General features: G+C 39.7%; 1 protein-coding gene across 1 annotated transcript in view; it reads right to left on the reverse strand.

The window, feature by feature from the left end:
* TM9SF3 (transmembrane 9 superfamily member 3) overlaps positions 1-16,731 on the reverse strand; it is a 71,355-nt gene extending 54,624 nt beyond the window's left edge. The window contains exons 1-2 of the mRNA XM_017879998.1: positions 16,379-16,731; positions 6,299-6,494 (exon numbers count right to left, since the gene is read on the reverse strand). Of these exons, the coding sequence (XP_017735487.1) occupies positions 6,299-6,494; positions 16,379-16,474 (292 nt within the window). The 5' untranslated portion in view covers positions 16,475-16,731. The remainder of the gene's footprint in view (positions 1-6,298; positions 6,495-16,378) is intronic.

A 16,731-nucleotide genomic window follows, 5' to 3' on the forward strand; every position in this document is an offset into this window, starting at 1 on the left:
AGATGCCCGTATTTATCAAATCTGCAGTTAGTATAAGGTATAAGAAATCAGTAATAAGAATTGACAAATTTCAGATTCAAATTATTTGGTCTGGCTAAAACACTTTGGTTGAAACCAACAGGACAAAACATTGCACCAAGTTCCCAGACTTCCACTTACAAACAAGGCAGATTTAACCACAAGTATGTTTTTTCTCTCTCCTAAAACACATTAAAATGTCAGCGAAGGAATAAAAAGGATGTTAAGTCCACAAAGACAAAAAGAAGAGAAGACAGTGGGGAAAAAAAATATATATATATATATATATAATACGTATATATATACACACACACATAAAATATATGTATTTGAAATATATATATATATATTTTTTTTTTTTGAGATGGAGTTTTGCTCTTGTCGCACAGGCTGGAGTGCAGTGGTACAATCTTGGCTCACTGCAACCTCTGCCTCCTGGATTCAAGCAATTCTCCTGCCTCAGCTTCCCGAGTAGCTGGGATTACTACAGGTGTCTGCCACCACCCTCGGCTAATTTTTGTATTTTTTTGGTAGAGACAGGGTTTCAGCATGTTGGCCAAGTTGGTCTCAAACTCCTGACCTCAAGTGATCCACCTGCCTTGGCCTCCCAAAGTGCTGGGATTACAGGCGTGAGCCACCGCACCTGGCCATGGGAAAGATTTTAACACATTTTTAGGAAATGGAAAACAGTTGTAAGATGACAAACTACTAATAAAGCAGGAGAAAACATAACAGGAGAGTGATGCCTGTAAGGAAGGGAACTGGTGTCACAGAACCCAAGAGACACTCAGGACTTGGAGGCACTACAGAAGCTAGGGGGACAGATGTAGGACTGAACACAAAGGGAATTGTATTAAAATATTAAATATGTACACAGACGGGTTGGATAGCTAAGTCCCCTCCTCTACCCTTCATACAGCTAGACACATACTGTACCCTCAACGTATCCCTGTAGTAGACCAGTGGCACCTTCCTCTAGAGAACTTAAACCAGAGGGGCTCCAGAATCAGGGACAGCAGGAACAGCGGAAGCCAGGGACTGAAAATAGCATGAGGGATTACCTAAAGTAAACATCTTCAGGCTGAATAAAATAAACCTGCCATCCCCCCAACCACTTTTTCTCACCCCTTGGCAATCAGGCCTATATTCCCCAGGCAGGTATCTGGAGGGAAATACTGCATAGTGAAGATAAGAACAGCCAAGATTGAGAATCACTGAACTAAAAATATATAAGGCTCTAAACAGCCCTTGGCCTCTCTTCATATCTGCAGTACTCTCAACTTACCACTTAATTCTAAAGAAAAAATACTTGTAAAATAATTTCAGCTCGGCCAGGCGCGGTGGCTCAAGCCTGTAATCCCAGCACTTTGGGAGGCCGAGACGGGCGGATCACGAGGTCAGGAGATCGAGACCATCCTGGCTAACATGGTGAAACCCCGTCTCTACTAAAAAATACAAAAAACTAGCCAGGCGCGGTGGCGGGCGCCTGTAGTCCCAGCTACTCGGGAGGCTGAGGCAGGAGAATGGCGTAAACCCGGGAGGCGGAGCTTGCAGTGAGCTGAGATCCGGCCACTGCACTCCAGTCTGGGCGACAGAGTGAGACTCCGCCTCAAAAAAAAAAATAATAATAATAATAATTTCAGCTCTCTGTTAAGTTGGGAAATTCAAGGAAGAAAAAAGTTCAAGAGAAGATCAATAAAATAAACAGAAGGAAGGAGTCCTGTAGAAGTCACTGACTTTTCCACAATTAACACCCTTCATTATACTGCAGGAATTCTCAAACGGGGGAAAGGGCAGGACGGGTGGGTGGTGATCTCTTCTGGTTAAGAATTACTATTCCAGATCCTCTAATGTTCATAATGAACCAGTTATCATAACAACAAGTAGGCACAATCCGTCTGGGTGCTAGACAATTTATTAAAAGCATACTATGTCTTAATAGCTAAGGGTGCAATGGTGAACATGAGTGCTATTATAATAGGCTAGTGCAGCAGCTTGGGGATAAATCAAAGTCTATAATCAATAAACTAACATTTCATAATCACAAATACAAAATCAAGTTGGAGTACAGACCCATACTATGTGCTATTAGTATTCCTAATTACCATTTTTTGAATATAAACTATATACCAGGAACTCTGATAAATGCTCTATATGCATTCTCATTTAAACCTGACACTTCTATCAAATACATATTATTTCCCACACTTCACAGATAAGCAGTATGAGATCAAAGAGGTTGAATAATTTGCCCATGACCACACAGGTAAGCAGAGGCAGAGCTGGATGCATCAAGTCTCTCTGACCCTAAAGCACATCTTCTTTCCACACTATGATGGCAAGATTCCAAGAGGTACCCTCTAAAACTGAAGGATACTGAATTCAAACCAGGTTCAAGGAGGCCTAACCTAAGTCAGCCCTTCTATATTTAATGCATTTTCTTAAAATGGTCTCAATTTAGCATTTTTGTCTAGTGCTAGAATATAAGATTATTAGCAAGAAAAAGTTGTATATAAAATCTTAAGTGAGAGGCATCCTGTATTACAGTTAGACTAACGTTAGTTCCTTTAAATAGTCTCTTTAGTAATCGTCATTTTACAAAACGATACCAATCCATGGAGCCTGACACAATCCACTAGGTTAAAAAAAGATGTGTGTGTATGCATATTCAAACATGTATGTATGTGTACGTATAGTTTTCTCTGGTTTCACATTCCCAAAATTTTGTTTTATTTGAATATGCCTTCAGAATAATCTTTAAAAGTCAAATATTTAAGAGATGAAAGATTAAGAATATATGGTAAATACTTCTATAGTTCACAAGAGGCATAATGTTCCAGTTTCTATTATTAGTATGCTATGATACACCATGGATAAATCATTTTTACCTCTGGGCTTCTGGGAGAGGGAACTGGATGACACAATCTCTAAGGTGTATCCTATTTTTTAAATGTTTGGCTATGTGACAACCTACAACACTTTTCAAAGCATGATTGACTTTATCTTTGAACACAGCAAGCAAAGAGCTACAATAGAGGGAGAAGATAAATCTAATCAGCATTTACCATTTCATCCGGGCACTTAATTTAACAGCTTCTTTAGCAGCATATCCAGGCTGGACATGGAAACTTGGTAAGACCCCTAGGAATCACCAACTCTCAGGGAATAACACTTGGCTAGCTCTTCTTTTTTTAATCTAATGGTGCTTAGCTTAGTCTGAAAAGAAAATAAATCCCACTTTTTACCCATGAAAACAATCTTCTTCTATTTAAATAATCCCTCCATCTCAGCCTCTAGGAACTAATAAAAGGGGGTTTAAGATTGCCAGATAAGGTACTGGTACCAAAACAGATATATAGACCAATGGAAAAGAACAGAGGCCTCAGAAATAACACCACACATCTACAACCATCTGATCTTTGACAAACCTGACAAAACAAGAAATGGGGAGAGGATTCCCTATTTAATAAATGGTGCTGGGAAAACTGGCTAGCCATGTGCAGAAAACTGAAACTAGACCCCTTCCTTACACCTTATGCAAAATTAACTCAAGATGGATTAAAGACTTAAACGTAAGACCTAGAATCATAAAATTCTAGAAGACAACCTAGAGCAATACCATTCAGGACATAGGCATGGGCAGACTTCATGTCTAATAAACACCAAAAGCATGGCAACAAAACCAAATAGACAAATAGGATCTACTTAATACTAAAGAGCTTCTGCACAGCAAAAGAAACTATCCATCAAAGCGAACAGGCAACCTACAGAATGGAGAAATTTTTGCAATCTACCCATCTGACAAGGGCTAAATCCAGAATCTAAAAAGAACTTAAACAAATTTACAAGAAAAAAATCAACCCCATCCAAAAAATGGGCGAAGGATATGAACAGACCGCTTCTCAAAAGAAGACCATTTATGGGGCCAATAACATATGAAAAAAGCTCATCATCACTGGTCATTGAGAAATGCGAATCAAAAACCACGAAGATGCCACCTCATACCAGTTAGAATGGCGATCATTAAAAAGTCCAGGAACAACAAGATTCTGGAGAGGATGGGAGAAACAGGAACGCTTTACACTACTGGTGGGAGTGTAAATTAGTCAACGCATTTGTGGAAGACAGTTGTGGCAATTCCTCAAGGATACAGAACTAGAAATAGCCATTTTGATCCGTCAGCAATCCCATTAACTGGAGCATATACCCAAAAAATTATAAATCATTCTACTATAAAGACACATGCACACATGTTTACTGCAGCACGTATGTCACATAGTAAAGACTTAGAACCAACCCAAATGGCCAATCAATGAAGAATAGATAGAAAATGTGTCACATATACACCATGAAACTATGCAGCCCATAAAAACTAACATGAGTTCAATATCGCTTGTGCAGGGCATGGATGAAGCTGGAACCTCCATGTCTCAAGCAAACTAACACAAAGAACAGAAAACCAAACACCTCAGTTCTTCCACTCATAAGTGGTGAGCTGAACAATGAGAACAGCACCCAGACACAGGGGAGCGGACATCACACACCAGGCCCCTGTCAGGGGTTGGGAGTGGAAGGGGAGCCGATAGGCATTTAGGAGAATTACCTATGCGGTGACGGGTTGATGGGTGCAGGCAAACCACCCTGGCAGCGTGTAACCTATGTAACAAAACTAGCACCCCGTTCCTGTACAAGTACCTCCAGAACTTAAAGATTAAAAAAAAAAAAAAAAAAGGTTGCTGAATAAGTACTCTTTGTAAATATGAGTGAGGATCTCAAAACTAATGAAATCTGTACACAGTAGCAAAGTAGGATTCAGGAGTTCTGCCTATTCCTCTTGTCGGTTCCCCTTTAATAAACTAGAAATGTACACCAAATACGGAAAAAGAGCAGATGATTACATATAGACGAAATCTCAAAGATTACATTTTCTAGTTTTTTTCTCGTTACTTGTGACTAAATACTTAAATTATCTAATTAAATTAAAACACAAGCCTCAAAGGTATGTTTACAGTGATTCATAAAATTACAGGCCATGCCACTGTGGTTTAAATTTACAACTTAATTTTATAATTAAGCCCCAAAGACTATAAAGAGGGGATAGGGGAGGGGAAGAATGTAAATATATACAGTATACCTATTTTCAACAATAACTGAACAATTTTAAAACAAGAATAAAATTTAACAAATCGAAATTAAAGTAATATTATCTTTAAAATCTCATTGTCATTCTTTTCCCCAAAGTACTAAAATAATAACATCTTTAGTACTAAAAATACCATAAGTCAGTGACTATTCATCTTACACACGAAGACAATGAAGTCAAAACTGCAGTAAACAATTTTACTAAAATGAATACAGCACCAAAAAAACAACAACAACAACAACAACAACAAAGAGGGGAATTAAAATCCAAAGCTCCTGTTTACCGGATCCGTGATGTATTCAAAAACCAAGACACCTAACCAAAGATCCTGCAAAAATTCAATTACTCAAGCTTCTGATCACCATTCTAAAATACCTCTGCAGGAAATACACTCCCTGACAAACTTCACAGAAAAAAAATGAAAAGTATAAACACACTCAAAGGACCTGACAAACGGATACCCACATAACTAGATAAGGTGAAGTTTTTTCCCCGAAATTTAACAAGTCTTTGACTTAAAATTTAAATATCCTATAGGTATTCAGGATAAATCAATACAACGCTGATAAATAATACATGCTAAGCAAGTACAAGTCTGAATTTGAGACTTTACACAAGAATTTTAAGTATCCACGCATCCCATTAAAGCCTCAGACCTCCAGAAAGTAGTTTGTTAAATATCTGTGAAGGTCTTCCCAGGCCACATGTGTCTAATCAATAGGGGATTTACTAGAGAACACTTTTCAGAAGGAAATATGTTAAGGAAATACAATTTTATTAACAATTATCTATTTTATTATCTTATAAATATTCAAAGGAAATCTTTGTTAATTACTAATATACTTTCCTAAATGCAATACACTTCATTTACAGATTAAAACACACGTTAAGAGTCTAAAGTAGTGGTTCTCAACTGATGGCAACTAGCAATGTCTGGTGACTTTTCTGGTTTTCAAAACTGCAAGGTGCTACTGGCACCTGGCGGGTAAGGCCAGGGACTCTGCTAAACTTCCTACAATGTACATAACAGCTCCATACAACAAAGAATTATCCAACCCCAGTGTCAATAGTGCCAAAGTTAAGAAACCCTTGTCTACATTCCGAATTGCATTGTAAGGACTATTAAGGTTTACTTACCTTTAAATTTAATATCCAGACCACTAAATTCCAATTCAACCCCTTGAAGTGCTTCTCCCAGAGTTTCATGGTAATGGCTGATACTTTTTTTTGACCCCACACAGAATGGAAGTGAAAAGTACTTATATGTTTCTTGACGATTATGGTAGGGCCCAACAGTATTCATCCATAAGACAACTTCCTCTTTATCTTGATACTGAAACAAGAAAAGCAAATGAATTAAAAAAAAAAAAACTAATTCAAATTAAGGGAATATTTGTTATGAGTTCTAAACAAAAGTGCATCATCTCTGTTCAAGAAGCTATAAAATAAAATACTGGAAGCTTAATCTGATGATGAATGTCCACATCATAAAAATGAAACTTTGTGAATTTTAAAATTATATCCTCTGATTGTAGTCTCGGGAAGACACAACTTTTCCAAACTTGTTTTATAGAAGATAGCGTTTAAACTAAGTCCAACAGCTCATGAGAGTACGTCTATTATTTACACTTATACTATCAAATAATGGCAAACCTGCAACCAGCATGATTCACCATGCTAACATGGACAAAGAAGGAGGAAACAAAATCAATAGTTTATGCAGAACCTCATGTTAATCAATAAATTAAAAAACAAAAAAACAAAAACTAACATTGCCAGCAAGCATAAATAAAATTTCATTTCCTTGCGAGACTTTCACACAACCACTGGTCAAAGTACTACAGAGGACAGAAATGACCAAACACAAGGAAGAAGACTACTATAGAACCTCCACAAGTCCATTCAAGCCAATATTCTATCTTGTTAGCAGCCTGAAAGACATGCACTATATGCATATTTCTTTGAATAAGTAATTATGGAAATATATATCAGTGAATACTATACATAGCTAAATCTGAAGTGTGGTCAATAATGACTTTGGGTAGTTCCAAGGTACAAGTGGGAGGCCTGTCAAAGATTTCTAAGATCTCTACAAGTTTAAAGTTCCAATGATTCTATAGAAAGTGATTCCCATAGTAATTTTAAAACTAATAATTCTAAGTAGCAATATAAATTAAAGACAACACTGGATGCATTTAAATCAACTAATAGTGCAGACATTAATTTACTAAACAATTATTTACTAAGTGCTTAGCATGTGAAGCAACTGTGTTTATAACTGAGGATACAGCTTTGAACAAGATGTGTTCCCTGCCCTTCTGGGGGAAAGATGGGCATTAAACAATAAGGTAGGTTGCTATGGAGCATATAATAGAAGAACCTATCCAACTGGCCTACTATGAAATCCTTATCTCCAGTCCTCCATCTAAAACTAGTTAACAAACATTTTCAATCAAAACCTAACATCTCCAAAACCAAACTCATCTACCCAAATCCACTTGCCTCAGCTTCATTTTTCTAACGGTACTACCATTCTCTCAGACATGCGAGACTCAAACCCCAAATCTCTCTGCACTCCAGGAAACCCAAAAACATTTAACTTACATGTTCTTATCCAAAACATCTGCCTTTTTCTTTTGATTCACACGACTACCACCCTAAGACCTAGACCTAGTCATCTCATTTTCAAACATAAATGCCTCACTGTTCATATAAGACAACAGCCAGATCATTAAGGAAATAACAAATGATCTCACCTTTTGAATACACATGTGACAGGTACCAAGCATAGTGTTAGGTATTAAGAATATAAAAGTAAATAAAATACTGTCGTTTCCTTAAGAAGTTCATAATCCACAGTGGAATCAGACAAGTAAATGATTAACAAAGAAAAAATAAGTATTATAATTAAGGTAATAAAGGGCAACAATAAAGGAATGATTAAATTCACTTTGGCAGAGAAGGTCAGGACGAATAACAATTTGGAAAATCATAAGCTGTTTCAAGGGAGTTCAGAAAAACTGTAGATAATCTTCATGTAGGAAGTAATGAATCAAACGTCTAAATGTTAACATATCTGTATATCCGCATTCATTACTATTCTTTTTGTCTGGGGAGACTGACAAATTTATGTATGCCCCCACTCTTCCATCCAATGCTCATGGCCACACAGCACTAATCAAAAAGTTAACTCCTTTCTGCTGAACATAGATACTGCCTCAGAGTTCTCAAAACAGTGGTCTAAACCAATCACTACCAACTAACAAGAGTTGATATTAGAATTAAAACTTGTTCATGGCCAGGTGTGGTGACTCACACCTGTAATCCCAGCACCTTGGGACACCAAGGCCGGCAGATCACTTAAGGTCAGAAGTTTGAGACCAGCCTGGCCAACACGGTGAAACCCCATCTCTAATAAACATACAAATATCAGCAGGGTATAGTGGCACATGCCTGTAATCCCAGCTACTTGGGAGGCTGAGGCAGGAGAATCACTCAAACCCGGGAGGTGGAGGCTGCAGTGAGCTGAGATTGTGCCACTGCACTCCAGTCTGGGTGAGAGAGTGAGACTCTGTCTAACAAAAAGAACCTATCCACCAAGGCAAATAGATATTTAATAAATATGACGGGAAAACACTGAAGAAATGCTGAAATGTAAAGTTCATTGGCAACTTGGTAAAAGAAGTTTGAAGGATGTGAAATGATGATGTACACTGACTGTAAGAGTTACCTTTCCAGAAAAATAAGGGGAGGTAACATAATTCATCTATTTAAGAGCAGAATGCTGAATGAGACGACCAGTTAAAGAGCACCTTGCCATTAATCCTGCTGAGTCTGCAGAAATGTTATAAATGTAATTTGTGAAAATAAGCACAAAAATACTTTTCCTATAAATTCCAAAACTTTTCCTTTAAAATAGACAAAATCTTTGAAAATAAATACCTTTAAAATAGGGCATCCATTTATTTTATACAAATTAAAACATAAGGACTAAAATAATTTAAGGGTCCCAGTCAAAGTTAAGCCATATTTTCCGAAGTCACTCATTTTAAACATTCAGGAACCCTCAACAGAGTGGTAGAGTTACGATGTGATGCCAGCACTGTAACAAAACTTACACCATTCTGCAGTATAAGATTCTTTCTGGGAAGAGGACTGAAATAGTAATTAGAAATACACATATTGAGAGTTCAGGGTGAATAGCAAGGCAAAAATAATGCTTTTTTTTCTTTTATTTTGCTCCTTATTATGCAGACTGTGGTTTAATACAATGAACTTAAAATGTTTACTTTTCATTGCAGCCCTTGATTGTCCCTGAGAATAAGTGCTTCCAAGACAAGATCAAGAGTTCTTTCTCAAGAGAAAATGTTTTAAAATATTTTGAAATTAAAAAATACCAAAAGACTTCACACAACGTCTGATGGAGAAAACAAAACAAATCAAAACCTTTCCTTTCCCTAAAGCTCTGACAAAGCCCCTGAGCTCCACAGTCTGTGGCAAGGGAGTGCCAGGCCCAGAAGAAGGTGGGGGGTGGAGTCACAGAAGCACAGCAGTGAATCAGGGAATCCCTAAGCTGGGTAATAATCCCTTCCATCTGAGGCTTCCCTGGGAAATGGCCAAGTGAGAGGAGGCCAATTCAGGCTACCAGCATTCTTCACCTACTTATTTTCCAGCTCTCAGAAGAATCTCACGGCTACACTTAAGTCGTTCACGCTGGCCAAAACGGTTTATGATATTGTCTTTCTCCCCTTTTCTGTTTCATCTTCTTTCGTCATTCCCCCAAATTTAGAATGCCCTCCTTTTCTCCACTTAGCCAAATTCTACTAACCCTTCCGAACTGCTCAAATCCTCCTTTTTCAAATCCTCAGGTAAAACCTTAAGTCACCAAACCCTAACATGACATGATCTCACCATTTTTGTAACAATAACATCACTAGCTAACAATAAATACATACTATGAGCTAGGTATAGTTCTAAGGTCTTCACATGAACATTTAAATAATCGTCTCAACACTCTATAAAATAGGTCCTATTATTTCCCCATCTTACAGACTAAAAACAAAAACAAAACTAAAGAACAGAGATGTTAAAAAATTTGTCCAAATTAATCAGCATCAAGTTTGAAAGGTCAGTATTTTTGCTAATCCCTCGTCAGCTTCATTCATTAAAGAGCAAAAAACTAAATCAAGGAAATATGAAAACAGTGCAGGTGTACAAAGCAACTAAAGGCAGTCCTGAATACCGAGTAACTTTTCCACATGAGCCTTTAATCTGCCTGGAAGAAAAAAAAAAAAAAAAAACCTTCTAAGAAATTATTTGCATTCTAATCTCAAAAGGAACGACCTTTATTCTCAAGAAGTCATCAATGTTGGGCCCCTCTTGTTTAAATACTGTTTATGTGTTGGGGGTTACCGAAGTTTTCCTCCTTGACAGAGGTCACGAATTAATTATTCTCAGGAGAAACGCTTTAGAAAATAATATTGCTGACGTAGTCATGTGAAATCTTGAATAAGAAATCACAATTTACATAGGATGGGGCAAAGGACTGAGGCATAATTCAGAACAAGCCACCAAATTGCTACCTTCCTTTTCATACAAAGGGCAGAAAAATATGTGTGTTTACTTCAAAATTAAATGTTTCAGAAATCATAATTTCAAGCCCTTTGTAATTATTAAAACACAGCATCGAATTCAATACAAATAAATTAGAATGTTTTTTTTTTATAAGTTTTTGAATAGCTCTTGAAGGATTAACTACTCTCTCTCAAAAATAGCTTTGTACCTAAAAAACTTTTCAGTCTATCATTGGACGTAGAAGCTGAAAATAGGACAACGAACTTTGCGTTATTTAACAATCACATTAGATAACTCACAAATGGCACTTACAGTAAACAGCTTATACTCTTTTTTTTTTTTTTTTTTTTTTTTTTATTGAGACGGAGTCTCGCTCTGTCGCCCCCAGGCCTGGGAGTGCACTGGGCCCGATGTCTCAGCCTCACTGCAAAGCTCCGGCCTCCGCGGCGACCACTGTTTACGCATTCTTCCTGGGCCTCAGCCTCCGCAGTAGCTGGGACTACAGGAGCCGCCACCGTCGCCCGGTAGTTTTTTGTATTTTTTTGGTAGAGACGCGGCGTTTCACTGTCGTTAGCCAGGATGCGTCTCCATCTCCTACTCGTGATCCGCCCCGTCTCGGCCTCTGGGATTACAGGCTTGAGCCACCGCGCCCGGCCAACAGCTTATACTCTTTACAAATTTTCAGTAAGTTTCAAGAGTTCATATACTCCCAACAGAGACAAAGACAAAAGGTTGCCATTTGCCAAAGTAAATCAAACAAAACATTTCTGAAATCACTCAGTGATATAATACAAAGTATTTATGAGGCAGAGGCTGAGTAAACGATTCTGGCAGGCATTCAGTCCGTCCAATATTAGAAATCTCAAGATTACCAGTATACTGGGCCACAGAGAAATAGGGAATTTTAGCCTAGGTAGGACCCCCAAATCAAAACAGGAGACAATGCATCTTAAATTAATAATGGCCTGAGTTTGTTCATTGTGCTTCCACATTGCACATCCTTGTCACTAGTAGCTCCCTAATTATTCAAGTCATTCAACAAGCACTGATCAAATACCACTTGTGCCAAGCACAGTGCATGTGTATGTAACAGACCAAAAAAAAAAAAATCTGACTTTGTGATCTTGTTAAGGAAACAGAACCCACAAAAATTCAAGGCTACAGTGCAAACCATAAAATGCTCTAAGATTCCTGCGCCCCTAAGTACTGGGTTTTTGGTGCTAACATCTTTACATATTAAAACTATGCAATTATACGTACAAGACAGGTAGAAAAGGCAAGACTAGCGATCAGGAAGCTCTGATTCTTTCTGTGGCCTTGAGCAAGTCTCTGAACCTGTATAGGCCATTAGGAAAATGAGGAGTTTTGGATTAAATTACCGAGTCTTTCTAGTTCTAAAATTCTATGATTCTCAATCTGAAATCGTTTTTAATGGAGCCCTTCGGAATCTTAGAAGACATAGTAATCTAACTCTAGATGCTTCCAAGTGCTTCGAGTTTCAGAAAACCAAATAAGCATAAACACACCTTTCACTGACTCTATAAAGAAGCCTATATCCCTTCAATCACTTATTAAAAGCCTGTCTTCCACAAAAGTGTTAATTTTCATTTCAAAAAACATGTCTGTAATGCATATATAATTCAACTTTTAAAAATTAAAAGGAACACATTCTTACATATTCTAGATATGTACATACAGCCTCTATTAAGTCAATAGTACATTTCCTTTTCAACACTCTTCAGAGACTATTAAAAGAACCTTGGATAAATAAGCACATAAAAATATGTATATATATACCATAGGGCCAGGCACAGTGGCTCAAGCCTGTAATTCCAACACTTTGGGAGGCCAAGGAGGGCGGATCACCTGAGGTCAGGAGTTCGAGACCAGCCTGACCAAGATGGGGAACTCCTGTCTCTACTAAAAAAATACAAAATTAGCTGGACACGGTGGCACATGCCTGTAATCCCAGCTACCCAGGAGGCTGAGACAGGAGAACTGCTTGAACCCAGGAGGCAGAGGTTGCAGTGAGCCAAGATCACGCCATTGCACTCCAGCCTGAGCAACAAGAGCGAAAACACCGTCTAAAAAAAAAAAAAAGAAAAGAAAAAAATAGCATATAGGTCAGATGGCCACCTGAATCCTAATTCAGTAGGTACAGTAAGAGAAATCAGGGGCTTTGGGGAATGGACATAAGGTATTGCCTCCTCTTAGGACAAGCTATATAATTTGTGGGACCCAGTACAGAATAAAAATACAGAGCCCTTTGTTCAAAAATTTAAAACTTCAAGATGTTACAGGACAGCATGAAAACAAGCTCTCCCACAGTCTTGTGTGACTATTCAGGGCACGTGCCCATGAAGTCAACCCTATTGCTCCTTAATGCTAACCCAAACATCTCAGAAACAACTCATTATAGAGCCACACTTATCTCAGCATTTAAGCACTTAAAAATCAATATAGAGAACCGCTCAATACCTAATTGAGCTTTACTGTCTTATTTTTAGGATAAAGGGAGTAGAGCATATGGCGGCTCACAGTGTAGAAGACTATCAACTCAGAATGCCTAAGTTCAAATCCCACCTCTACCCCACCAGATATGTGTTATCTGCAGGTGATCTCACCTCTCTAGATTCACTTTCCCCATCTATAAAAGGGGCATATTACTCACCTCATAGGTTATTAATAGATGACTTCTCACGCTCACGCCTGTAATCCCAGCACTTTGGGAGGCTGAGGCAGGCGGATCACCTGAGGTCAGGAGTTCAAGACCAGCCTGGCCAACATGGTGAAACCTCGTCTCTACTAAAAATACAAAAATTAGCCAGGCATGGTGGTGCGCACCTGTAATACCAGCTACTAGGGAGGCTGAGGTAGAACTGCTTGAACCCAGGAGGCAGAGATAGCAGTGAGCGGATATTGTGCCACTGCACTCCAGCCTGGGTGACAAGAGCAAAACTACGCCTCTTAAAAAAAAAAAAAAAAAGAACAGTGGATAGCCCATTTTGCTACAAAAGACATACTAGCTATTATCTTTATCTGGAAACAATCTTTACAGGCAATTAATCTAAAGGCCAGCTTTAGCTTCTAAAAGTTATTCTTTGATAATTCAATTATACATATATTTACTAAACACCTACTCAGCAACCTGTCCATACCAACGTCTCCTCTTCCTTTAGTATTATTCTCCCTTTACTAGCTACTTCTGCTTCTTTGATAGAAAAAAAATAAAAAAATAAAACTTACTTGACCATACAGCTTTTTCAGTACTGTTATCTGGCTAAGATGAATGCCTAGTTTTGAGAAATATTTTCAAGAAACTTAGAAAAGCAAAAGATTTTGGCTAATAATGAAAATAATATAAATGACACATTTGAATTTTACGCTTATTTTAAATGCTATTCTTCCTGTAACTTTTTTTTTTTTTTTTTTTTTTGCTTTTTAAAATACGTATTTAGCCAGGCGCAGTGGCTCACGCCTCTAATCCCAGCACTTTGCGGGGCCAAGGCAGGCAGATCATTTGAGGCCAGTCGTTTGAGTTCAAGACCAGCTGGGTCAACATGGTGAAACCCCTTCTACTAAAATACAAAAATTAGCCAGGTGTGGTGGCACATGCCTGTAATCCCAGCTACTTGGATGAGGCACGAGAACTGCTTGAGCCCGTGAGGCTGAGGTTGCAGTGAGGTGAGATAGCACCACTGCACTCCAGCCTGGCCAACAAAGTGGGACTCTGTCTCAAAAATAAATAAATAACAGGTATTTAATAATGGGTAACCAAGTAAGAGCAGTTCAATGCAGACATGAAGTAATATGGATTCTAAATTTTTTGTCTAGCAACCATCTCATATATACCATATTCTCTTTTGTGGCAGTCAACAAAAACCTTTCATGAAATATCTTATATTCAATTACTAGAATAAAAAACTGAAATAGTCCTAGCAATAAAACTTCATTGAAATTAAACTTTTAATTTGTAAATTATTCTAAAGCCTTTTTATATATCCAATCTTTAAAATTTTAATTGTGTTTCCCTATTTATAGCAGTATGTCACAAGATAATTACAAGATTAAAAAGTAGAATACAGTACACTTTCCAGCCTATATGCCTGTATCATGGAACTACACATTGAGATTCTGAGTATCATATGGTAACTTTTCATAAGTGTTTTTTTAATTGGAAATATATTAGTAATATCATTAAACAAAAGGATGGATGCCCACTGAAAATTTAAAAATAATCAAAGACCCAAATCTATACATGGTCCCTGCATACTATGTGAAACAATAGCAGTTCTTAAACTTTGAGACAGCTTATCTGATAGAAGAAAACAAAAGGAAATCGTCTTACGCTGTTTAACCTCCCAAAAAAATTATCTTAGGTGAACCACCACAAGTACAGCATAAAAACATGTCACCAATTCAAGATCTGTGTCCCTAAAGAAATATATACCTACACAGGTAAGAAGTTTCTGGCTGTGACCGAAAGTAGAACAGCCAAAAGTTTAGAGCTTTTATTAGCTAAAATAAGAGCCCAGCTAGCCAAGGGTCCAGCGAAAAGTTTTGTTGATTACAAATAAAATCGGGTCCATTAAATATGTAAGGACGACTGCTTCATTTCCTCACTTTCCAGAAATGACATGACTCCCTCAGATCTTTCTTACTTAGTCAAACACAGTCTCTCATGGAAACTCCTATCATTAATGGTAAAGGTATAAAAAACAATTACTCGTCAAGCAAACTCTCAATTTACCTGACCTTCCTGCCTTACTCAAGTCTACCATTCTGAAAACGAGAGTTGCAGCCCTAAGTGAAAGCCACTTGAAGAGTCGTTCACATGCACGCTTTGATGTCAGAATGCCAATTAAATAAACTGCCAATCAACTTTAGGCCAAATGCAAAAGGGACTGTTCCTAGCCCTGACCTGAAGACTGGGAAACGTTAAGACCCTTTACTTGTCAGAAGCTGCCTTAGTTAGACACCATCCGGATGGGGGCCTCATTTGGGGGCTGGAAGGTGAGGAGAAAGTTACAAGAAAGGCCTAGGAATTGAATGTGTGTAGGTTGGGTGCACTTACAAGTAAGTGTAAACTGCTCCTCAATTCAAGTTTATTAACGCTACCCCACCCCAGGGTTTTAATCCGGTCTGGGTAGAAGCGGGCGAAAAAAGCCAAAGAGCACCATAAAGTGTAGGATATTTCCTGGTTAGTGGCTGCCGGGTAATCGCGATGCATCCATCTTCCACCGCGTCGCAGCCCTCAGTAGCCAGAAGGCAGTCTCCTTCCCTGGGGGCAAAAGCCCCAAGCCCAGCCTGCCCGTTGCCCCGCTCCCGCGGCGGCTGAACCCCAACCCTTCCCAGGCTCCTTCCCGGCCCCAGGACCCCCGAGACCCTGGGGTGCGGCGCCACTGAGGCTCAGGCCGGGTGAAGGAGGCCCTAGCACTCGGGAGCGGAGCCCTGTCCCAGGAGCGCACGGAAATGCCTGCTCCACGCTCCCAAGGTTCCTGCTCCGCCAGGCCCAACCGGAAGGAGTCCTCGGGACGCCGCGGGGATTCACCGGACCGCCGGGCCTTCCAGGCTGCGCGGGGCCTGCCTCGGTGGGAACTGGGGAGCTAGCCCGGGGCGGCCGCACCGGCCGGGGCGCCTCACCGTGTGTTCGTGCTCGTCCGCCCGGGCCCGTGGCAGCAACAGCAGCAACAGCGCGGCGGCCACCGCCACGCCTGGAGCGCCAGGCAGCGGCTTCATCCTCCGCGCCCCACCGGCCCGGAGCCGGCCCACCGACTCCTCCTCCTCCTCCGCCGCCGCCGCCGCCGCCTCCGCCGCGGCCGATTCGCATCCACGGGGCGCGGACAGACGCACGGGGCCCGCACCCAGCCCCTGCCTCCTCTGCCGCCGCCGTCGCCGTCACCGTCACCGCCCGCTCCTGAGCCTCCCCCGCCCCGCGCGCCTCCTCAGCCACTTCCTCTGACTCAGCCACGTCATCCGGCCACCCCGGCACGCGC

This window comes from Rhinopithecus bieti, unplaced genomic scaffold, assembly GCF_001698545.2.
Source record: "Rhinopithecus bieti isolate Rb0 unplaced genomic scaffold, ASM169854v2 scaffold_425, whole genome shotgun sequence".
NCBI classification, from domain to species: Eukaryota; Metazoa; Chordata; class Mammalia; order Primates; family Cercopithecidae; genus Rhinopithecus; species Rhinopithecus bieti.